The sequence below is a fragment of the Microtus oregoni genome, unplaced genomic scaffold (genome assembly GCF_018167655.1).
Source record: "Microtus oregoni isolate MIOR12 unplaced genomic scaffold, Mior012 000001F_ref0000356, whole genome shotgun sequence".
Lineage (NCBI taxonomy): Eukaryota > Metazoa > Chordata > Mammalia > Rodentia > Cricetidae > Microtus > Microtus oregoni.
This window is the reverse complement of record NW_024543060.1, coordinates 83,795,592-83,821,288: the sequence shown is the minus strand read 5'-3', so window position 1 is coordinate 83,821,288 and position 25,697 is coordinate 83,795,592. Positions and strand designations below refer to the sequence as shown.

General features: G+C 43.6%; 1 protein-coding gene across 1 annotated transcript in view; it reads left to right on the top strand.

The window, feature by feature from the left end:
- The first annotated feature begins 7,633 nt into the window (after nucleotides 1–7,633).
- Ube2n (ubiquitin conjugating enzyme E2 N) overlaps nucleotides 7,634–25,697 on the top strand; it is a 35,761-nt gene continuing 17,697 nt past the window's right edge. The window contains exon 1 of the mRNA XM_041668697.1: nucleotides 7,634–7,855. Coding sequence (XP_041524631.1) covers nucleotides 7,826–7,855 — 30 coding nt within the window. The 5' untranslated portion in view covers nucleotides 7,634–7,825. The remainder of the gene's footprint in view (nucleotides 7,856–25,697) is intronic.

Below are 25,697 nucleotides of genomic sequence, written 5' to 3'. Positions count from 1 at the left end.
CCTCGACAGTCTTTGTATCCTTGGGAAATTCTCAGCAAGATTCACATAGGGGGACTAGAGGAATCTGGATTAGAGGTGGGTGCAAGCACACTGGAGCTGGGCCAGGTATAGCCCAGTGGGGTTTAGGGCTAGGCACTAACACTCTGATGCTCAGCCAAGTGTAGCCCAGCTGGAATTACGCCATACTTAAAGCCTTTAGAAGCCAGGCATGGTGGCATGTGATTTTAATCCCAGCACACAGAGTCAGGGACAGGAAGATCTCTGTGAGTTCCAGGCCAGTCAGAACTACAGAGGGAGATCCTATCTTAAAACAAACAAATAACAAAAATAATCTCAGGCTTTCTAAGTCAGACCGTCTTCTTTTCCATCTGAATAGCTACTGGGGGGGGGGAGGGGGGTGCTGAAGGTTAGAGAGTGAGCAGTGGAGCGAGTTAACAAGTGGGTTCTGGCCTTGACTATCAATTTAAACCCAAATTAATATCCTAAATTTAAATCTGGACTCTCCCACTCCTTAACTAAGTAATTTGGGTGAATTAAATTATGTAATATTTTAAGTCTCCATTTATTCTGTGAAAAAGGCAGACAATTATGTTGTTGCCTATTTCTAGACCCAAGGGGCAGACTAAATAACAATAAAATGCTCAGCACAGGGCTTGGCATTGAGTGATGGCTCAACCTCCGCTGGCTAAAGTTACACCACATGGGTACTTAGGAGAAATATGCATAGTAAATGTATGACCACCTACCCCAAGGAGTTAGATTATTTCCTATGCCCTAAAATACTTTTTTTTTAAGATTTATTTATTAATTATGTATACAGCATTTCCCTACATATATGCTGCAGACCAGAAGAGGGCACCAGACCTCATTACAGATGGTTGTGAGCCACCATGTGGTTGCTGGGAATTGAACTCAGGACCTCTGGAAGAGCAGTCAGTGCTCTTAACCTCTGAGCCATCTCTCCAGCCCTACTTTTTCTTTTTGAATGATATGATGAAGGTAATAAAATGGAGGGGGGGATGGGGGGCATGCCTTTAATCCTGTACTCGGACACACAGGCAGGAGGATCTCTGAGTTTGAAGCCACCCTGGTCTAAAGATTGAGTTCCAGGGCAGCCAGGGTTACACAGAGAAACCCTGCCTCAAATAAGAGGCAAAGGAGGAGGAGAAAAGAAAACTGAAAACAGAAATGTCTTAAGCCATGGAAATATGATTTTTAGCTTGAAGTTGGTGTATGTGTTAGGACTTACAGAAAGCAGAAGACATACCAAAACTGGGATATAACTCAAGAAGGTATTATTCAGATGAGGTACGGCTGGTTTAATAGGATTGCAGGCAATAGCATTTCTATACCTCAGGCTCAGTTGCACTAAGCACACATTCCTTTATGTCCCCATAGGCCAGGAAGTATGAGAGAGGCAATTCCCAGCCCCCTTGAGAGGAGCTGGCCTTTATCCAAAGCTGTGAGCATGAGGTGACCTTGGAGGAGTGACCAGAAACAATAACTACTCTGACTTCTCCAGACTTCCTGTTCCTTACAAACGAAGACTTAGTCTTACAAGACTGCCCCTTGTTTCAGATGCCAGTGGGAGGTTTAGATTGAGCCAATGTGTGTTTCTGCTACAATCTCAGACCCAACTAGACAGCCCTGTTACTAGATGGATTTGACTTACTTTTGTTCCCAAGACAGGGTTTCTTGGTGTAACAGCCCTGGCTGTCCAAGAAGAACTCACTCTGTAGACCAAGCCGGCCATGAGCTCACAGAGATTCTCCTGAATTAAAAGTGTGTACCACCACCACCACCACCGGTCTCCTTTCTTCATCTTTTTTCTCTTTCCAGTGCTGAGTTTGAATTCAGGAAGTCATAACTATTAGAACGCTCTTCCAGTGAACTACTTTCCCATTGAAGAAAACAAACCAAGGTTTGTCTAGTCCTTCTAGAAGTGGACCATCTCCTGAAGACAGTGATGCAATGAGGGATGGAGAGCACTGGGGACAGACTGGGGATGATCAGGAAGTCGGCTGAAGTGGCTGGAAAACAAAGTTGGGTGGGGCGTGCCAGGTGGGAGGAAATGACAAGAGCTGTTAGGGTGGGTGAGCTGAGTGTGTCAGTCACCGTCAGACCTCAGGGAATGGCATGCAGGACTTCTGGGAACCTGAAAGGGTGGTGCACAGAGACAGTTGGGAGGCTCTGCTGTTACCTGCTCCTGCCACCCTTCTTGCCAAAAGCTGAGTCACTGTCCAGTGGAAGGCTCTCGAGAACACCAGTGTCTTAGAAAACAGAAAGCACCAACAAAGGCAAGTGTTCTGACACAGAACCTCCTGGAATGTATCTCCTCTCATTCAGGACCACTGAGATAATGCCCTGAGGGACTAGGGATGGATGACCCTGTGATGACTCCTCTCGCATTCATTCCTCAGGCCCTCCCTGGGTTGCTTAACAGTTTGGCTTCTGATGTTGGAGGCAGGCCTGTAAGGCAGCAGGCATGCCTCCCTGTCTTGTTTTGTGTTGGTATTTAGCCTTTTCTTCCTCCCCACCCACGGCTTGCCTGAGTCAGCAGCCGTGAACCCTTCTCTCACAGACACTTCTGTCTTGACCACCCACGAAACAGTTTCCCCAACACTGCCAGAAACAATAAGGGAACTTGTAAACAAATACTTCTTCCCGAAGACTGCTGTGGGTTGATACAGGGCTTCTGTTGAAGGTGATGGGTAGACGAATATTTTCCAAACGAATTTTCTTTTCTTTCGTTCTTTCTCTCTCGTTTTTTTGTAAACAAGGCCTTGCTATATAGCCCAGGCTGGCCTCTAACTGCCTTCTGAATTCTAGGGTTATAGGTCTGCACCATCATTTCAGGTCCCCTGCTTGTCTTTTTTGAAGCACACGACCATGGAAAAGCTGTTATGGTCGGCCATGTCTAGCTTTTTACTTATATGAGTATTGGAGATTTCAACTCTGCTTCTCTTACTCTCGCAGCAAATGCTGTAACTCACTGAGCCATCTCTCTAGATCCTCTACGGGAGGTCTTTTGATCACAGGACACCCACACTAGGACACCAGCTACTTGTCTTTATTGCTTCTCTGACACCATAGGTAAGTGGTTTCCTGTCATGATGCCCCGCCCCCCTCTAGAAGCCCAGAACAACTTCGAACAGCTCAGGAACTTAAACCTCCCCCCACTCCTCTTTTCCTCTTTTGAGGGAGGATCTTGCTCTGTACACACGAACTATGTAAGCCAAATTGGCTTGGAATTCAAAACAATCCTCCTGTCTCAGCCTCCTGTTTTAGAATTACATGTGAACACCATCACCTCTGGCAACCTTCCGTCTTTTTAAATCATGTCAGACGCTTTGTAATAGAACCATCTATAAAGGTAACACAGCCTGTACAGAGGGGAATGCTGGATATCTGTTGTGGCATATCTAACTATTTTGGTTTTTTGAGTGGCTCGCCAACCAGCTCCCAAATAAATCATGGAAGCATATTATTATTAGCTATGAATGCCCTGCCTTAGCTTGGCTTGTTTCTTGCCAGTTTTGCTTATCTTACATTCTCCTGTCTACCTTTCCCCTCTGGGCTTTTATCTTTCTTCTGTATATCTTTCTTTCCTTCTTATTCCGTGGCTGACTGGGTGGCTGGCCCCTAACGTCCTCCTCTCCCTGTTCTCTTGTTCCTTCTCTTTCTTCCTCCCAGATTTCTCTTTCTATTTATTCTCTCTGCCTGGGCCTGGAATCCAATAAAGAGGGCATTCTTGGGGAATTCAAGGATGATCCATGTCTCTGTCTGTCTGTCTGTGTGTTTAAATCAGGCCCCTTTCCCAGCTCGCAAACTGTACCGTAGCCAATAGTACACATGTATGGATGTGTTACAACCCAGCATAAAACATTTCTCATATTCTTCCTTGATTTTCTGTGCTCATATTCTGAGTTTTCCTTATTGCATTTTCTCTTCTTCCTCATAGTAAAGGGCTGCTCTACAGGCTATTCCATGTCCCACAGACTCTAACTCACCATTTAGGACAGCCATTCTCAACCTGTGGGTCATTCGACCCCCCCTCAAAGGATTGCCTGAGACCATCGGAAAACACAGATATTTACATTGTGGTTCATATCAATAGCAAAATTGCAGTTATGAAGTAGTGATGAAAATAATTTGAAGGTTGGGGGCCGCCACTGATTTAGAAGCTCCTTTAAGATTTTAACAACCTTCTTGAATTCTAAGGCAGTTAATGCTTCTCTCTGCTCCAATAGCGCCTTAGGAAAGCCTGTTACAGCTTAACACATTAGACTGCAATCACTGTCTTTCCTACGATGGACTCTTAAGTGCAGCAGGGTGTGATCCACCTCTTCTGCAGTCTTTTACTGTAACCCTGCACCGAGCTGTGTCAATCCCGCATGCATTCATCATCTCCTCTTTGTGTTGTAGAATATTTGTGGTGATTATTTTGTTTATGATCTAACAAGTAAAGCTTGCCTGAGGATCAGAGCGCAGATCTCCTCACGCTAGCTAGCCAGAGAGGCCAGGCCATGGTGGCGCACACCTTTAATCCCAGAACCCGGGAGACAGGGAGATGGATCTCTGGGCTACGCGAAATTGGAAATTGATCCAGTCTGAAAGAGAAACAGCTCACACAGAGGTGATCCCAGCACTAGGGAGATGGAAACAGGAGAAATGAGACTGGGTGGTGAGAGGAGACAGGAGCTCAGTGCAGTCAGTCTGAGGACAGGATCACCCCTTTGGTCTGAGCATTGGTAGAGGTAAGAACTCTCTAGTGGCTGGCTGCTCTGCGTCTCTGGTACTTCAGCTTTCACCCCATAACTGACTCCAACTTTTTATTAATACCAGATAGAATTCATGTTACAAATTATTATTTTAAGATGTGTTTCATTTGTTTATGCTGTGGATCATTTGTTTTAATATGTTTTTTTTTAATGTTTTTTAGGTTTACTTAACTTTATTTCATGAGCATTGGTGTGAAGGTGTCAAATCCCCTGCAACTGGATCTTCAGACAGTTGTGGGTGCTGGGAATTGAACCTGGGTCCTCTGGAAGAGCAGTCAGTGCTCTTAACCATTGAGCCATCTCTCCAGCCCCCCGATATTTGTTTTAGTAAAGATGTGTTGCATTCTTTTTTGTTGTTTTGTTTTGTTATTTGAGAGAGGGTTTCCCAGTAACTATGGAGCCAGTCCTAAAACTTGCTCTGTAGGCCAGCCTGGACTCAGAAATCTGCCAGCCTGCCTCTGCCTCCCAAGTGCTGGGATTAAAGGTGTGCGCCACCCACCGCCTGGCATGTGTTCCATTCTTTATGCTGCATTTGTTTAACTCTGTGAAGTAGGGATTCTTTGCCTGCCTAAAACACCTGATGGTCTAATACAGACCTAAATGGTCAATATCGAGGCAGGAGAAAGGACAGGCGGGACTGGCAGGCAGAGAGTATAGACAGAAAGAGAAGGAATAGACAAGTGGAGGAAGACGCTAGGGCCCAGCCAAAGCGTAAGAGTGAAAGGAAGATATACAGAAGGAAGAAAAGGAAACGGGCTAGAGGCAAAAGGTAGATGGGATAATTTAAATGAGCCAAGCTAAGGCCAGGCCTTTATAAGAAAGAATAAGCTTCCTCCTGTGATTTATTTGGGAGGTGGATGGCTGACCCCCACAAAAAGCCAAGAGTAAGCCAGGCGGTGGTGGTGCACACCTTTAATCCCAGCACTTGGGGGGGCAGAGGCAGGTGGATCTCTCTAAATTCGAGGCCAGCCTGTTCTACAAGAGCTAGTTCCAGGACAGGAACCAAAGCTACAGAGAAACCCTGTCTCGAAAATAAAAAAAACAAAACAAAACAAAACAAAAAAACCAGAATGTACCGCCCGCCTGTACTACATGAGAGTATGGTACTATTCCTGTATTGCGGCGCCTGCACTACAGGACCATTCACGAGCCCCGCAAGAGCCTGGAGATTTAAACACACAAAGAAACACAGACTCATCCTTCAAACACGAATGTCCCCTTTAGTGTGTCCAGGGGCAGCTTATACAGGGATCCTTAACACCCCAGCCAAATGCACCAGAAACCACTCCACTGCCATCAGGAACTCCTGAGGGTATCGTGCACAGAGCAGCTGCAAGCATAATAAGTTTACAAGCAATTCAGGATCTGGGGGATCACAGCTCCCAACACCAGAAGAGTAAAACAACAACCGGTGTGTGCTCCTGCGCTGGGAGCCACTGTTAGGTGAGGCCTGTGTTTGTTAGACTTGCCGGGAAAGCAGCTGCACCGCTTTGCTATAATCTTAGGAAAAACCCCCATCTACACCGCATGTTAAAATGGAAGCAGCAACATCTTGAGTGTCATGAACAGGGTTGGAGAAATGGCTCCATTTGTTGCTCTGGCATGGTGGTATCCTTGGAAGGCACCAGACAGTGTTGGTTAGTGTTATCAACTTGATAGAATCTAGAAAACACCTAGGACAAGGGCCTCTGGGCTTGCCTGTGGAGGATTGTCTTGATTTTACTGATTTATGGACAGCCATCTTAATCACGGATGTGACCTGGGCTGTCCAAACAGAAAGGTGAGCACTAGCATGTAAAACTCCTGATTGTGCCTGCTGCTGCGACTATCCCCTTATAACGGGCTGTAGCCTGTACTTTTTTTTTTTTTTTTTGGTTTTTCGAGACAGGGTTTCTCTGTGGTTTTGGAGCCTGTCCTGAACTAGCTCTTGTAGACCAGGCTGGTCTCGAACTCACAGAGATCCGCCTGCCTCTGCCTCCCGAGTGCTGGGATTAAAGGCGTGCGCCACCACCGCCCGGCTGTAGCCTGTACTTTTGAGCTGAAATGAACCCTTTTTCCTTTAAGTTGCCTTCGTGGGGTATTTTGTCATAGCAAAAGGAAATGAAAACACCCAGCAATGTCTCCTTTAGGGATTACTGAATGCTCCAATCCTCTAGGTGGATCATTCTAGCTAGGAAATAAGTCTCGAGTGCTAAGCTCAGCCCTAAGTGGTGACACAGACCTACAATCCCAGCACGCAGCGGGCAGAAGCAGAAGAATCACGGGTTCAAAGGCAGCTGAAGGGGTATAGTAGAGAGAGCTCCAGACCAGACTGGGTTCCGTGGCGAACCCTTTCGCCGAAAAGTCAATAAACCCAAAGGATAAAAATCCTGCTAGGCCCAGGCATCTAGTGACATTCCTTTCGCCTCTTCCTTTTTTTTGGGGGGGGGGGGGGTAGAGAGGCCAGCCCCCTCTTAAATGTGAAATTTAAACGTTTAGAATTACTTGTCAGGGTCTTGATAATTAGTTAGAAGCTTTGCCATCAAGTTCCGGTCCGCTCCTCGCTTGGAACCAGCGCGCGATAACGCGAATCGCGGTTACGCGCGGCGGCACACTGAATGAACAAACGGAACGAATGAATGAATGGGCTGAGTCGGGGGCCGGGTCTTTGTGACGTCGCCCACCGGCGCAGGCGTGGTCGGCCGCACGTAGCCGCTCGTGGACGCCGGACGCGCAGTCTCGCGCAGATTCCGCCGCGGGCGAAGAAGCAGCTCGGCGCCGCCTCCCCCAAGTCCCTGCCCCGCCGCGGAGCGTCACTTCCGCCACCCCCGGCTGGGGTTGGGGCGGGGAGTGCGGGGGAGGGGGCCAGCAGGTCGGAGGGAAGGCCGTCCGAAGCCCGCGCCCAAGCAGGGACTACATTTCCCGAGGGGCCTCGGCGGAGGCAGCAGCAGCGGCGGCGGCGGGCGCGGCGACGTCCCCCGGAAGTGGAGCCCGGGACTTCCACTCGTGCGTGAGGCGAGCGGAGCCGGAGACAAGAGCAGAGGCCGAACTCGGGTTCTGACAAGATGGCCGGGCTGCCCCGCAGGATCATCAAGGTAACCGCCCAGGCGGGCTTCGGGCCTCTCGCTCGCCTCCCCTCCGCCAGCGCGCCGGGCCGCGCGGCCATCTGCTTGCCTCGGCAGCCGCCGAGAGGCCCGAGGTATCGCGGAGAAGGGTCTGGCCTCGGCGGCGAGGAAGTCGGGCGCTGAGGAGGGGGCGCCGAGGAGACTTCCGGCCGCCGCTGAACGCCGGACACTGGGGGCTCAGGGGCCGTGAGGCCGCGGCCGGGGAGGGGAAGCCCAGCCGGGTGCCGGGAGGGAGGGCGGGGCTGCGGGCTCGGGGCTGTCGCGGGACCGGCCGCGGGCCTCGGCAGGCTTTCTTCATCCGCGGGCGGGAATCGCGGCGTGGCCTGGGCTTCGGAGCGCGGGTTGTGGCCCGGGCCGTCCGCTCCGCTGCGGAGCCACGGTTCTTGTCGGCGGCCGCCCCTGGTGCAGAATGAATGAACCGGCCCCGGGACCGGGCGGGGCCGCTGGCGAGAGGCGGCTCCGGGAGAAGGGCCGCGCGCCCTGCCGCCGACCGCACATGTTCGCCCCGGCTGCCCGCACTCAGCGCCGCTGGGGGCCTGGCGCCCGGTTGCCCCGGCTTCCGCGTTCGCTTCCCACCGCGAAGTGATTTCATTCCGGTTGGCAAACTCTTTTTGTGCCAAGTGTTTTCTATTCCGAGGCGCTAGTTTCACCCACGGCTTCTGGAGGGCCTCGGTTACGGGGATGATGATGAGCGAAATAGTTTGCCTTCGCCGTGTTCCTGCGCCTTAAATATTAAGCGGTTCCGTGGCTCTTGAGGAATACTGTGTTTTGATAAGTATGCCTGGAGCCGTGAAAAGAGTCGTATCTTGATTTTTCTGAAGTCTTTACATCACACCATTGAGTCTTCAGACGCGATAGGTATTGCAATCCAAGAAGACTAAATCTTATATGTTTGAGGGGCATTTTTTTTAACGAAGGGTATTAAAAATCTGCACCGCTCAGTGTGCCAGTGAGTTGCCCAAATTGAAGCTTCATTTTGCTTGCTGTAATCTAGTGAGCATGTATTTATAGCAGCCTTCACTCTTAAAAGTTTAAGGCGAGATTTGTACTACTTGAATCGACGGCCTCTTTGGAGGATGTGATGCACTGTGTAGGCCGTCCAGCAGTCATAACTGTGTGTGAGTCTGACAGAAGGTGCTTGAATTAGAAAAACAAGACCATTTGTAAGACAAAAGTCCTTAGGAAGAAAGGATAAGTTGTGAGCACTGGAGTCTTAACATAGACTTTTACCTCTATATTATGAATCTCGGCGGTTTTCCAAGTAGATTGTAATTGTTAGGTCGGGCACGGGGAGATCCTGACTGTCGTTAAATTCTGATAGACACATGGCCACTAGTGAGCGTGATAATCAGGATTCTATTTGAAAAATGATTGCTGAGTCGGGTTGTGGCGGCGCATGCCTTTAATCCCAGCACTTGGGAGGCAGAGGCAGGCAGATCTCTGTGAGTTCAAGGCCAGCCTGGTCTACAAAAGCTAGTTCCGGGACTTGCTACAAAGCTACGGAGAAACCCTGTTTTGAAAAAAACCAAAAAAGAAAAGAAAAACAACTGCTTCCCACCACAGACCATCGAGTATGGACTAAACATAGCAGATTGATAATGACTATAGTCCTCGAAAATTTTTATTTATTTATTTATTTATTTATTTTGGTTTTTCGAGACAGGGTTTCTCTGTGGTTTTGGAGCCTGTCCTGGAACTAGCTCTTGTAGACCAGGCTGGTCTCGAACTCACAGAGATCCGCCTGCCTCTGCCTCCCGAGTAGTCCTCGAAAATTTACAATAGACCTAATAGTTGATGTTACTTTTCACTTTTGTTTGATTCTGAAGGTTAATATTCTGCAGTAATATGAAAGTCTTGGATGAGAAAATGAATTCTGTGGAATATTGGTTATAAATTTACAGAAATGTCTTAAAGTAGAAAGTTGAAATGCTCATAGTTCATTTGGTACACAATGCTTATGCATATATTCAGTGTTGACATTTTGCTATTTTAAAACAAGGTAGTGGTAAACTAGTGCTGTAATATAATCTTCACAGTATTTCGTTGCAGGCACCTTTAACTTATTTAATATTAATTGACTTTAGTACTTTTAGCTGTAAAGAACTTTTTTTCAATCACTGGGGCAGATTAAGAGATTAGAATATCTTTTAGTATCCATTTTTGTATTATGTAGGTTCTACAATAAGGAAAAAAAATTTTCTAGATGGATTGAAACTAGTCAGGGCTTTGTACCTGCTCTGCAAATGCCTTACCATCAAGCAACACCCCAAGCAGAAAACATATTTACATTACAGTTTATTTGGAAAAGTAACTTTTGGACTGGAGGTAGCTCAGGTAGAATGCTTGCAAGCCTATTGCGTTCCATCCATGTTTTTGTTCTTTTGGTGCAGTGGTTCCTCTATAGCCCTGTCTGGCCTGGAGCTCAAACTGATTTGTCTGTGACTTTAAGGTGTGTGCCACCACACCTGTCTGTCATGGTGTTTAATACTTAAGATCCAGTGGATAGAGGCAGGAGGGTTTGGCTGCTTAAGGGGTTGAGGTCAGCCCAGGATATATAAGACCTTGTTTCAAACAGGTTACTACTTTACAGGGGTTTATGTGACTAGAACAGTGGGTAAGGGTAGCTGAGGCTTTAGGCCATACTTTCTTCTATTGGATTATTATTGTATTTCTTGGTAGCCTTTGGCTTTCAAAGGATAAGGTTTATTAATGCTAATAGTCTTTTTTTTTTTAAAGACAGTACCTCTTCCTGTAACTCCTCTTGGTCTCAGACTGAAGAGATCTCCCTGTATCTGCCTTCTTGTTGTGGAATTAAAAGTATAAGCTATACCTGGCAGTATTACTATTCTTATCTCACAAATGCTAAGTAGTTTGATTTAGACACTTTGCTTTGGGCAGTTATTAATATATATTTGTGTGTTTCTAAAGCCACCGATCCTTGATGACATTTTGTGAACTAGATAACATATTTCATAGCCTAGTGATTAAAATGACTTTCCTATGGTCTTAAAATTGGAAGTGTGACCTTCTTGTCTCTTTTTTGGAAATGACAAAGAATGTACAGATACCTTGATGGCAATAAGGTGCAAGATAATCTCTCCTTTGCTTTAGACAGGATCTCACTGTGTAGCCTTAGTTGGTCTCAAAGTGCTCTGCTCACTTTGGTAATGTATTGTGCTCTTTTCTCATAAATCCTGTCCTAAGAGAGGTTTACCTTAATTTTAATTGTCTTGTTTCTGTGTCCACATAGTCCCCTTTTTTCTGCTGTATGGCACTTAGCACTTAAAGTTGTATTATGACTTGGGGTGATTCTAGCATTGCTGCTTAATGTCAAGGTATATATATGATAAGACACTGCAATACTAATTGATATATTGAATGAGATTTACTTGGAAAATGTTTTAGAGCAGCTGTGATGGTATAATTTGATGTTGTTGCTGTGCTTAGTAGTGTTCATTTGAACCAGCAGTGTCTGAAAAGATATATATATATATGTGCACATATATATTTATACACACATGTATGTATACTCATATATTCATACACACACACACACACACACACACACACACATATATATATATATATTCTTTTTTCTTTGTACCCAAGATTTCATATTAAACCAGGCTGGCCTTAGACTTCTTCTTTTTTTTTTTTTTTTTTTTTTAGCTGAGGGTGTCCTTGAACTCCTGATCTTCCTGCCTCCAAATGTACCACTGCACCTAGTTTTCTGTGGTGCTTCCATGCTAGACAAGCCCTCTTACCAATTGACCTGTCTTTTGTGTTCCACACCCAGTTCATCAAAAAACAAGACTAAGACCAAACAGGTGAAAAGCTCTAAAGTGTGCAGAGAGATGGTTAAAATTCACCCATGTACCTTTTAGGATTTCAGTTCTTAACTACAGACACTTGTGTCCTGTCAGAAAGACCACAGTAGTTCAGTTCACGAGTGTTCTGCTTCTTCCTCTACTTATGCAAATGCTTGATATCCTCTCCACCCACCGGTCAACAATTTAGCTTCAAGTTGAATCAGTCTTTATAGATCTGCCTGTAGGATTTTAACTACTTGCTTGTTGATAGCTTTTTAAACTGTGCTCTCCAATATTAATGGAGCATATTGTTTATATGGCATTTTTTGTGGGTGATGCTGGGTATTGGTAGTTGTATTTTTAGCTATTAATCTCTGCTCCCACCCCGTTGCTGCTCTCCGACAGTCTGGCCTAACTACCCTGCACTGTCCTCACACTGGAGATCTTGCTCCAGCCCCCGGAATGTTGGGGTTCTAGGGTCTAGACCACCACATCATTTGGCATTAGAATTTGTCTCAATTTACAGCTAACAAAGGCCACTCAAAAGTATTCCTAAAGTGAGAGATTTATCTCACTCTTTTATCATAAAGAAAAATTGGCTATATCGGGAACAGATAAATCTGTTTCAGCTTTATGTTACACTGATAGGATACTCTTAAAAATCTTAATTTTTAGTAGGGTGTGGTGGTGCATGCCTTTGATCTCAGCACTCAGGAGGTAGAGGCTTATAGATCTCTGAGTTTTGAGCCAGTCTGATCTATAGAGCAAATTCCAGGACAGCCAGTGCTACACAGAGAACCCCTGTCTTGAACCCCCCCTCACATTTTTTCAAGTAAGTGTGTGTGTGTATTTGCTTGTGTTTACATGGACCGTGGCACATTGAGAAGCTCAGAGGACTGTTTATGGGAGTTGGTTCTCCTACCATGAGTTCTGTCTTGGGATAGAACTCAGGTTGGTAGTTTTATGCTTTTACTCACTGAGCCATCTCTGATCCCATTTGTTTTTGAGACTAGGTTGGTCTTGAATTTGATGTCTTGCATCAGCTTCCAGAGTGTTGGGATCATGAGTATGCCGAAACATCCAGAGTGACATTCTTTTGTCTTTTAAAAATTAGTCATGGATGGGAAAATACTGTGATAAAATGGTAGCTGATTTAAGGAGTTGACTTACTTGATTATAATCTAGTAAGCTGGTGATGTGGTTGCTTGCCTAGCATGTAAACGCCCTGGGTTTGGTGGCCTATGGGGTGTTGTTTGAGCACTGAGGATGTAGATGCAAGAAGATCCTGAACTTCAAGGTTATCCTCTTCCATTGCATTTCATCCAGCTTGGAATACATAAGGCTATCTCAAAACCAACCTGTCAAACAGCTAACCTATAGGTTTAGCAAGCCAGTTTCTTGAGATTAGCTATTCTTTTTCACAGTTCTGCTTTCCTGTTTGGTGAGTGTTCTGCTTCTCTTCTCTTCCTTTTTTCCTTCTTACTGTCTTTTATTTCTTCTTGAGTCAGGGCCTTGCAGTGTGTCCCAGGATGGTTTCTTCCTTGTGATCCTCTGTTTCAGCCTCCTAAGTGTTGATATTATGGAGGTATGTCCTGCCCAGACACATTCTTGGTTTTTATTTTTTAGTCCTGCAGGTCACTATGTAGTTTAGCCTCACTTTGCACATTTTATACTTGAGCTCCTACTGCTGATCCATAGCCAGTCCCTAAAGTACTTTGAAACGTTGACTTCAGCATCTAATTACTGATACATCTTGGTTTAAAAAAGAAAATTGGCTGTTCAGATTTGCAAGCTCTCCTTTAATTTTCAGTGCTATCATTTGTCTCTGTCAGTTTGTTTAATTTTAGACAAATCAATTTGTATTCTCAGTCTTTACAGATTTAGGGATTACAGCTATTGTAACTAAGAAAACTTAAGCTAGTAAGACTCCTTGGGCACATTTCATTCTCTCATAACGGATTTCTGTCTTCCTGTCCTCTCCTGGAAAATTGTATGGAATAAGGTAGAGAGAGAGAAAGCAGTGGTCCAGTATGCGTGATTGTTGTGTAACATCTTAAAAGCTTTAGGGTTAGGATTTGTTGAAAATCATTACTGTTTAGTCACCGCGTTCAAAGTGAACATTAATCACTGTTGAGCAGCCAGAAATAGTGATATGTCACTGCTGTGCCTTCCAGGAGGCTGAGGCAGGAAGATAGTGAGTTTGAGTACTACCTTGGCTGTATGAGGGGTGTATGGGAAGGTGGCTCAGTGGGTATGGTATTTGTTTTAATGTGTGAGGCCCTGTATTTGATCTCTGTTTAGTACTACAAAACTCTTTGGCAGGCAAAGCTTTGTCAGTTTTTAGATTGTTAAATTCAGATTTAGTCTGTGGATAATGTTCAGTAGAGAGTTGTAGTATATATAGTGACTTTTTCTTTTAGATATGGTCTTATACTCTAGCCCAGGGTATTGGTTTCTTTTCCTGTTGCTGTGATTAAAAATTTCACAAAAATGCTTGACGGTGGTGGCTCACGCCTTTAATCTCAGCACTTGGGAGGCAGAGGCAGGCAGATCTCTGTGAGTTTGAGGACAGTTAAGGCTAAACAGAAAAACCCTGTCTCAAAAAACCAGATCAAAAACCAAAAACCCCCATAAAACTTAAGGAAAGAGAAAGGTTTCTTTTTTTTTTTAATTATTTTATTTGTACAGGTGTTTGCCTATGTGCATGTCTGCACACCATGTGTTTTGTCTGTATGTATGTTTGGTGTCCATGGAAGCTGGAAGAGGGCATCAGATCCTCTGGAACTGGAGTTAAGCATGGTTTTGAGCTGCCACGTGGGTGCTGGGAATTGAACCCAGGTCTCTGGAAGAGCAGCCAGTGCTCTTAACCACTGAGACATTTCTCCAGCCCAAGAAAGGGTTTATTTCCCCTCACAGTTCAAGAGTACATTTCATCCTGATAGGGAAGCTAAAGGCAGGAGTTTGAGGTCCCTGGCCAAGTTGTATGTGCACAGGAAGCCAAGAGCAGTAAATGTTCATGTTCCGTTAATATCCCGTCCTTACACAGCCTAGAAAGCAAGCAAGCCCTTTCTTTAGGGTGAGTCTTCTCAACTAAATTAAACAAATCAAGGTAATACTTCCTAGGAATGCCCATGTGCTAACTTAATCCAAATAATCTCTTGTAGGTATAGCCTAGAGGTTTGTCTTCTAGGTGATACCAGATACTGTTGTAGTGGTAATATTTATTTGTCATAATCATGCTGTCCCAGAACTTACTGTGTAGCTGGCCTTGAACTCTGCAGCTCTCCAGTGTCAACCTCTCAAATAATGGAATTATAGGCATGAGACACCATACCCAAAATTGTGGCAACTATTTTTTTAGAGATTTATTTATTATGCATACAATGTTCTGCAGATATGTATACTCCAGAAGAGAGCACCAGATCTCATAGATGATTGTGAGCCACCATGTGGTTGCTGGGAATTGAACTCAGGACTTCTGGAAAAGCAGCCAGAACCTCTTAAACATCTTAACCTTTGAGACATTTCTCCAGTCCAGTGGCAACTATTCTTGAAATGAGGTTGACCATACAGTTTTTTATTCTATTTAACAGTGGTATCTTACTGGTAATGAACTAGTCATTGTTCTAAGCACACAGTACATACATTAATTTAATTCCAGCAATAATTTTGTGACTGTTATCCCTTTTTATAGATAACTGTCCTTGCACAGTGGGTTCAGGGATTTACGGAGTATTAATTTAAACCTAAGTGGTTTAGTTCCCTGGGCTAAGTACTACACATGTATTTTTATATGTGGACTAGTGAAATGGAAGCATGTTCAAGTGAAGGATCTAGGTACTTCGTTTTCTTGCTTTAAAGCAAAAATCTTAGTTGTGTGTGTGTGAGTATTTTTTCTACATGTTGTAGTATGTGCACCTCGTGTGGTGTCTATGAAGGCCAGAAAAGGGTACTCGATCCCGTGGAACTAGAGTTAAGGACAGTTGTAAATTGCTCTGTGGGTACTAGGTACCAGATCTGGCTCCTCTGTAAGAATAGCAAGTGCTCATCCGCTGAGCCATTTCTCCAGGCTTTGTCTTTTTGTCACGTTCTCCCCCCCCCCCCATCAAATTCTTTACTGTTTAATCACAGGCTTTTACCTAATATAGTATTGAAGTTTGTTGTAGGTTTGTTCAAGTTCCCTGCATTCATTCAGTTTGTGGTTCTTTGAGACTGGGCTAGAAAACAGCTGTCACCAGATCACTCGCTATTTCCTGTCTTCTCTTTGAATCCCTTCCTTACCCACGAGAAGAGGTCTTGCTGTGTGGCCAGTATCCTCAAACAAGGAGTCTTCTTGACTCAGCACTCCCAAATGCTAGGATTCATTACAGCCCTGTGTTACCAGATTTGACTTTGTTTTTAATAGGAAGACATTCAAGTGTCATATCACTATGAGACCATTTGAATATTAGCTTTAAACAAAACTGTCTTTGGTTGGGTGTTTAATCCCGTTACTCGGAGACAGAGCACTCTGATCCCTCTTGAGTTCAAGGCCAGCCAGAACTGTTGAAACCCTGTCTCGAACCACCCTCCCATCCCCCCAAACAAACAAACAAAAAAACCACCTTTGTGTTTTACTAAGTCTAAAAGTGGATTCAGATTCTTTTTTTGGCCGGGTGGTGGTGGTGCAAGCCTTTAATTCCAGCATTTGGGAGGCAGAGGCAGGCGGATCTCTGTGAGTTCGAGGCTAGCCTGGTCTACAAGAGCTAGTTCCGGGACTGGCACCAAAGCTACAGAGAAACCCTGTCTCGAAAAAACAAAACAAAACAAAACAGATTTTTTTTTTGTTTTCCATTTTGTTAACTCCAGAGAAGGTATTTATTTGTATCTGACTTCCATTTGGAGAGAATAAGAAAAACTGCATTCCTTTTATTTTCTCCTGCCTGCAGCTAATTCTTGGTATTAGCCTACAGGTGATTTTTTTTTCACAGTTGGAAACAGTGATTCACAATTATAAAACTTGGCTTTTCTTGCCAGGCAGTGGTGGCGCACGCCTTTAATCCCAGCACTCAAGAGACAGAGGCAGGTGGATTTCTGTGAGTTTGAGGCCAACCTGGTCTACAACAGCTAGTTCCAGGACAGGCTCCAAAGCCATAGAGAAACCTTGTCTCGAAGAAACAAAACAATACAAAAAACCTTGACATTTCTTACCCTTGGCTGTAGAAGAGCTATTCTCATTAAGCCCCCCTCTCCCCAGTCATGTCTGTGTTTTTGTTGTTGCTTTTTATTGTGCTAGAGTTGAAGCTAGGACCCCATGAATGTAAGTATTCTATTGCTGCTCCTAAATAACTATATGGAGACTTTTTTTTTAAAGATTTATTTATTATGTATACAATGTTCTGTCTGCATGTGTGCCTACATGCCAGAAGAGGGCACCAGATCTCATTACAGATGGTTGTGAGCCACCATGTGGTTTCTGGGAACTGAACTCAGGACCTCTGGAAGGAAAGTCAGTGCTCTTAACCTCTGAGCCATCTCTCTAGCCCATGGAGACTTATTAATTATAAATGCTCAGCCAGTAGCTCAGGCTTGTTAGTAGCTAACTTACATTTTAACTAACCCATGTTTCTTAGCTACGCCCTGCCACATGTCTCGATACCTTTTCTCAGTATAGCAAGTTAATTTCCCATCTGCTGGGCTGGAGAGATGGCTCAGTGGTTAGGAGCATTGCCTGCTCTTCCAGGGGTCCTGAGTTCAATTCCCAGCAACAACGTGGTGGCTTACAACCATCTGTAATGGGGTCTGGTGCCCTCTTCTGGCCTGCAGGCATACACACAGACAGAATATGTATACATAATAAATAAATTTAAAAAAAAAATTTCCCATCTGCTTCCTCTGCATCTCTTCACAACTCCCTAGACACCTCTTCTCCATTTCTTTGTCTGGCAGCCCCACCTAACCTACCTGTTTAGCTATTGGCCAGTCAACTTCTTTATTAACTAGTCAGTCATAGTGACATGTATTCACACAATGTAAAGGAATATTCTTCACAGCTGGGTTTTTTGTTATTTTGTTTTTAAGACTGGGTCTTAGTGAGGAGGTGGTGGCACACCTATTCAATCTCAGCACTCAGCCAGTGGATCTCTGAGTTAAAGGCTACACGGAAATCATGTCTCAAAAAAAAACAACAAAAACCCCTCAATCTCATATCTCAGGCTGGCCTAGAATTTGCTGTATAGAAGGACCTTAAATTTCTGATCCTCCTGCCTCCAATTATGTACGTTGGCATTATAGGATTACACTGCCCGCTACATTCAGATTTTAATTTAAAAAGTTCTTTCATTTTAGAAGGTTGTCAATACATTATTAAAAATCCAATTATTGAACCAAATGTTCTATACTAAAAATAGTAATAGGGAAAATTCCTATTTTTATTCAATATTCTCACTGAATATTGAAGAAAAAAACTAATTGCTTAATTTGTTTGTTTATTTATTTTCTGGATTTTTTTAAAATTTTTTATTGAGAAAAAGAAAAAGTTTCCGCCTCCTTCCAGCCTCCCATTTCCCTCCCCCTTATTTTTTGGATTTTTGAGGCAGGGTTTCTTTTTGTAGCCTTGACTGTTCTGGAACTTGCCCTGTAGACCAGACTGGTCTTGAACTCGGAGATCATTCTGCCTCTGAGTGCCGGGATTAAAAGCTCGTGCCACCACTGCCTATCTCATTTGTTTTAAGGTATAATTTATATAATGTAAAATTCAGTACTTTCAAGTTTTGAAATGTAGTGGTTTTTTTTAAAAAAGATATATTCAGAGCCATGTGAACGATACCACTAATTCCAAAAGAAATATTTCCATAACCTGCAGAAGAAATCTCTACTAGGACTGGACATGTATGTATGCTTGCCTAGCTTGCACAACAAGGCCATGAATCCAACAGGTGCTCATATATTTACTGGGTGTCGTGGTGCATGCGTGTGGTCTCAGCACTGAGGAATTAGAGGCAGAGGACCAGAAAGAAGTTCAAGGTAATCTTTGGCTGTATAGTGAGTTCCAGACCTTGGTTATGGGTGACTGAACAAAACATAGAACAAACTGGGTTTTAGATTTATCTCATTTCCTGATTTTTATCTTCACATAGAAGTCTTGTATATTTCATCCAACTTTGTTTTACAGAGAAAAATTTCGAAAAATTTACATTTTCTGGACTTCTCTCTGATATGTCTATCAGTACTGCTAGTGTTTCTTTCCTTTGCCAGCCTCACCAGTGCCAACTTAGTTTTAGTTATCTGAAGTCCATTGCTCTTCCAGATTTTTTTTTCTTTCCCGAGACAGGGTTTCTCTGTGGCTTTGGAGCCTGTCCTGGAACTAGGTCTTGTAGACCAGGCTGGTCTCGAACTCACAGAGATCCGCCTGTCTCTGCCTCCTGAGTGCTGGGTTTAAAGACGTGCGCCACCATCAATGTGGGCTTTTGTCCTCTTCTGGATTTTCCCCCATCACCTTTTCTTCATTCACAAACACCTTTTCACAGTGAGACACCTGAAAATGTAATCTTTAGGGATCTCCATTGTTTATAGGCTTGGGTTCCAACTCCATCTGCCATGTAAAATCTCACAGTTGGGCTGGTGAACTAGATGGTTCAGTGGGCAAAGGTGTTTGCTGCCAAGCCTGATAACCCGAGTTCACTTCCTGGGCACCAACCTTGTGAAGAATGAGAACAGATTTCTGCAAGTTGTCTTCTGACATCCACACACAAAACTAAGTGAGATGTAACACCTCACAATCTTCCCTGTCATCTTATTTCATTGATAGGCCCTTTCTTTGCTTCCTTCCCTATGATATTTCTATATTTATTGATCACAGTGATGAATTTGCCTGCTCTTAAGTTAAATCATCCCTGGATGTCTAGTGGGAAATGATGCTTTACTTGGTTCTTTCAATAATGGATAAATCCCAAATTGGATGAATGTCAGGTGATACTCAATAGGAAAAGAATCCTTGAGGAACAAGTTTTCTGTTTCCCTTGACCATATTGTTGAGAGTTGAGCAGTCATAGGAAGATAAGAGAGAGGTGTTGACTTCATAGCTAACACCAGTTTTCCAGTGTAGACCTTTTGTAAAGGCAGAAAAGTGCTTGACATGGTGCTGCTTATAGGCAGGAATAAGATGCTCTTGTGATGTTACAGTACTTGTCTTGGCTTCAGTCCTGTAGAGATCTGTAGGATGTTAGTTATGCTTAGGGGAAGGCTGCTATACTTTCGTTTTTGTTTTTCAAGACAGGGTTTCTCTGTAGCTTTGGAGGGTGTCCTGGAACTAGCTCTTGTAGACCAGGTTGACCTTGAACTCACAGAGATCCTCCTGCCCCTGCCTCCCCAGTGCTGGGATTAAAGGCCTGCGCCACCACTGACTGCCCAGTTTATACTTTTCTAGCTTTAAGTAATCATTAGATATTAAAGACTCCTCCCCCCCCCCCCCCCCAGACAGGGTTTCTCTGTGGCTTTGGAGCCTGTCCTGGAACTAGCTCTGTAGACCAGGCTGGTCTCGAACTCACAGAGATCCACCTGCCTCTGCCTCCCGAGTGCTGGGATTAAAGGCGTGGGCCACCATCGCGATATTAAAGACTCTTAATGTAATCCATATTCCACCGTTGTAGATGTGTTTGTGTACATTTTTTTTTTTTTGTAAAATGTTTTCAGAGATGGTTCTGATGATTAAATAACTTACTTGAAGATACAAGCCGGCTTCAAGGTTTAAACCAGCTTCAGTCTCTTTAAGTATTCTGGCTAAATCTAGCTAGCTTTTTTGTATTGTTTTTATTTATATTATTTCAATTTTTTTTAAAAAAATGTTGTTTTAGCTGGGTGATGGTGGCGCACGCCTTTAATCCCAGCACTCGGGAGGCAGAGGCAGGCGGATCTCTGTGAGTTCGAGACCAGCCTGGTCTACAGAGCTAGTTCCAGGACAGGCTCCAAAGCCACAGAGAAACCCTGTCTCGGAAAAAAAACAAAAAAAAATGTTGTTTTGAATGTTCTGTTTGTGTGGATCCGTGGGAGTAACAAGGTTCACTCTAGGATGATTTTTAGCCTTTGGAGACTGGTGAACTGACTGTAGTTTACAAAGGCTTTTTTTATTGGTAGGCAATTTACACCTTGGCAAGTCAATTTCCAGACACCATAACCTCTTATCAGAAGCTCCTCAAAGAGACAAATGCTAAAGCAATTCCCAGTCACAGTAAAAAAAAAAAAAAAAATCTGTTTTTCTGAGTCCTCCCACAACCAAGTTTTGCATAGGCTTTGAACCTTTTAGGAACCGCTCTGGTAAGATTTACATACTTCAAACAGGAAGTGGGTTGGGGGGGCACACAAAAAGGTAGCCGTTACAGAAGACATCAAAGCCAGGTGCTAACACTCCAGAGTCAAACCTGCCGCAAAGCTCTGCAGGAACAACTGCTACGTTTTAAATTTTTTTATTTCATGTGTATTGATATTTTGCCTGCATGTATCTCTGTGTGAGGATGTTTTGGTCCTCTGAAACTGGAGTTACAGACATTTATGAGCTGCCATATAGGTGTTGGGAATTGAATCTGGGTCCTCTGGAAGAGCAGCCAGAGCTACTTATTTTTGTTATTGTTTTTTGAGACAGGATTCTCTGTGTAGCCCTGGTTGTCCAGGAAATTGCTATGTAGACTAGGCTGACCTCAAACTCGAATCCACCAGCCTCTGCTTCCTGTGCTGGGATTAAACGTGTGTACTGTTATTGCCTGGCTTAAATCAATTATTCTAAGGTTTTTTTTTTATGACTTTGTAAAACTAGCATCACGAAATGAGTTCTACATTTATATTTTTAATATTGTACATTTCATTGACTTTTGTATGTGTTTGCATGTACACATTCTACAGTGTGCATGTGGAGAGCAGAAAAGAGCTTTTGAAAGTCAGTTCTCCCTTTCCACCCTGTGGGCTCAGGGAATTGTAGTTAGGTCTTCAAGTTTAGTGGTAAGCAACTTTTATCCATTGAGCAATCCTATTGGTCCGTTTTTTTTTTTAAATAATTATTATGTGTCTGTGCAGGTGTGTGAGTGCAATGGCATGATTGCGGAGGTCAGAAGACAGCCTTTGGGAGTTGGTGCTTTCCTTCCTCTGAGTTTTGAGGATCCAGCTCAGGTCATGAAGCACCAGCAAGTGCTTTTGCCTGCTGAACCATCTCATTGGCCCCACATTCATTCATCTTTTGAATTATTTCACTGTTGTTGTTTGTTATTTTTAGGCTGTTCGCATGCCATGATTGAATTTAACCAGATACTTTAAATGCTTTTCTTTTTATTTTGTTGTACATGTGTATGTGCCCTGTGTGTGCCTGGTGTACATGTGGAACTCAGAAGGCAACTTGTGGGAGTCATTTCTCTCAACCTTGTGAATTTTCAGGGTAGAACTAAGTTTGGTCAGGCTTGGTGGCTTGTGCCTTTGCCTTTAAGAGCTGAACTGCCTCACTGGCCCCACCCTTGTCTCCTTTTACTTTGAACGAGGATAGTTGCTCAGGCTGGCCTTATTCACTGCTGTCCTACCATAGTTGGAATAGAGCAGATAGCTCTGTGTTCCAAATTTTCTCATGCTGTTTCATTTCAATTCTTTACTTAAAGTTTATTTTTATTTTACATGTATGAGTTTTGCGTGCATGAATATATGTGCACCATGTGAATGCAGGATTGCCTGTGGGGCTATAAAAGAGCATTGATCCCCTGGAACTGGAGTTATAGATGCTTGTGATCCACCATGTGGATACTGGGAACCAAACCTGTGTCCTCTATAAGAGAATGCAGAGCCATCTCTCCAGTTCTTCATATTCTTAAAAAAAAAAAAAATCAAAACAAAAAGCCCAAACAAAAACTTTGAGGTAGAGAGTACACACATTAACGGTGATCTGTGTGGAAACAGGGGGGCTTATCTTAAGGATCATTCCTCAGGAACTGTCCCTCTTGTTTTTTGAGACAAGCCTTGTTGTTACGCTAGGCTGGTTGAGAGAGAACCCTGGAACCTGCTTGGCTTTAGTCTAGTGCAGGAGATCAAAGCTGTCTCTTCATTCCTAAGATCTTTAATAAGATAAACAGTCAATATTGAGGCCATGTTTGTTATTAATTGAGGAGACTCCTGAACTTAGGAGATACAGGAGAAGGACCAACCTAAGTTTGAGGCCAACTAGGGCTACATAGTGAGATAGCTTAAAAAAAAAAAAACCAAGGATGGTAGAAGGAAAGAGCTAAGTGAGGAGAGGGATAGAAAGAGAGAAAGTGGACGGATGCTGTGGGACAATGGTCTTTTGTCCTGTCACTTGCATTATTTTTAATAAAATGCTTCTTGACCAGTAGCCAGGCAGGAAGTATAGACTGGATGATGGCAACCAGGCGGGAAGTAGAGGCAATAGAGGCTTGGCAATGAGAATTAGGGGAAGGAGAAAGCTCAGTACTCAGCCTGAAGCAAGAGAGCCAGCGCAGGCTTTACAGTTGCATTTCTAGTATAAGAGATCATGCCCAAGTGGGCTGGTATCTTAAAGGCTATTGGCTGAAGGAGCGGAAGGAGCTCCCACAGCAAACGGATTACTAAAGCTGCTGGAAGACCAAAGAACAAATTGAGCCTGGTTTTGTTAGCCCTTGGATTTGGTTTTTGTGAAGTTAGACTATAAAAAGCTGTTGAGCAAAAGTGTAAATTTGTGAAAGTTGGAACAATGTCTCATTGTTCCTGCCGCCCCCACCACCACTTTTTCTACCGTTTACAGCCACTATCTGGCTTCCCAAATTCTTAGACTTACATATAAGTTCTTGAACGTCACCTACTCCTAGTTGGTCATTTTCTTTTCCTTATGGAGATGCTCATTTCTTCCACTAGTATAGGGTTGAGACACATGTGGATACTGGGGATTGGGCCCATGCTGGTTGGTGGAGATAGAGTAGCTAATGTGTAAGGGGTGGTCTATAGAAGGTGCACTCAGTGGCACCCAACAGCACTTCGGGTTAATTTTAACTGTCATTAGATTTCCAGATAGTAGAAGTGTCCTCATTTGTGGAGCTAAAATACCCCAGAGCAAAATGCTGATTGTAGGGAATATGATGTGTGGTTGTGGTTATGTATAGTAGAAGCACAAAACCCAAGGCCAGATTATTTTGGCTTGACTTTTGCCTCTGCCAAGTAGTACTTGAGTAACTTTATTTGACTTTTCTGGGGATGGATCGACTGACTGAGTCTCAGAGTCTGTCTGTCTGTCTGTCTGTCTCTCTCTTCTCTCCTCTCTGCACTCCCCTCCCCTCCCCTCTTCTCTCTCGTTGTTAGCTTTATGGTGGTTAGAGTGCAAAAACAAAGCCTAACACAGTACTGAGCGTTATGTGGTATTTGTTCTTACTATTAACTGATTTTCTGCAAAGATTCTACTGCACTCTAGACATACACTGTATCCTACTGAGTGAAAATTTTGAATCAGTTAACACAGAATACATAACCCTAACTTTAATTCTGAAATGAACCAACCATTTTGAAAACCAGTGATACCTGTTTACCAATAATGGTTAGGAAAATGAGATCCTTTGTGTAAAAGTCAGCATGTAAAATCCATTTTCATGTATTAAACTATAAAAAAGTTGACTTTGGAACCAGCAAAATGGTACCCAGTAGAGGCTGCCATTCATGCAGACTACATTGGCACTGGCTTGAGGTTGTACAGCCCTTCCAAGGGGGCTTGTCTGGAGAGAGACATCCCCTTAAAATCTTAGGGCTTCCTACATTATCTTTTATTATTTTTATTTATTTAATTTTTTTTTGAGACAGGCCTTCTCTATAACCTTGACTGTAAGTTGTGCACCGCCACACTCAGCCACATTACTTTATCTTTAGTGTGCAATAGTCTTTGCTTTGGGTTTTATTGCATTTATTTTGGGGGGTGGGTGGATATCAGAGGAAAATTTATAGGAGTTAGTTTTTTCCTTTTATAAGTCCTGGAAGTCAGATTTGAGCAGATTATCAGGCTTGATGACAAATGAATTTACCTTTGAGCCATCTCATTAGCCCATGGGCTCTTAATTCTTTTCTGAAACTAAATTATGCTGCTGGCATAATTGGATTGAGTGCAGATCTAGACCATTGTGTCTTTTCATGCTTCACCAAAAAATTGAGCTGCCCTACTTCTTTTGTTCTGTTTGTTACTAGAAGCATAGGTCGCATCTGTTAGGGACATCTGTAGGCACGACATTGTGCTGTGGTTGCTGCATTTGAGATCCAAATTGAGCTGAGAGAACTTACAATACATTATGCTGGCTTTGGTAGCACATAGACTGAAACTCCAACAGTACAGATATGCTTAGCGTCACATCGTCCCTGCTCTACCTGTGAAAGTGTGATCAGTAGCTTCTAAGCCAGAAAAATTTGTTTGTGGTACAATTTGCAAAAAATGTCAGTTTATCAGTATGCAGCCAACCTTGAGGAACGAAGCTGGCAGAGTCACAGTCGCCAGCAAGTGCACACCTTAAACAGTTCTGGGGATTTTGTCTGTGTAAGAATAACAACATTCTCAAATGTGACTAGATTTTGGTGCTAGGAATATGACTGATTGTATTTAAATTAATTTTGTATTCTATGAACAAGTTAATAAAACAAAAAACTTGGTTTTTTTTTTTTTTGGTTTTTCGAGACAGGGTTTCTCTGTGGTTTTTTGGAGCCTGTCCTGGAACTAGCTCTTGTAGACCAGGCTGGCCTCGAACTCACAGAGATCCGCCTGCCTCTGCCTCCCGAGTGCTGGGATTAAAGGCGTTCGCCACCACCGCCCGGCATAAAACAAAAAAAACTTGGAAGTTGGATGTGGTGACATGTGCCTGTAATCTAGTACTTCACTTGACTGAAGCAGGGTCAGGATTTATAGAACAGCAACTACAAACACCAAAACAGTTTTCATTGGCAATAAATTATTTACTTGTTTAGATATTAAACATTTATGTATATGTACTGGGGGTACAATCTATATATGATATTCTTCCTCTTGGCAG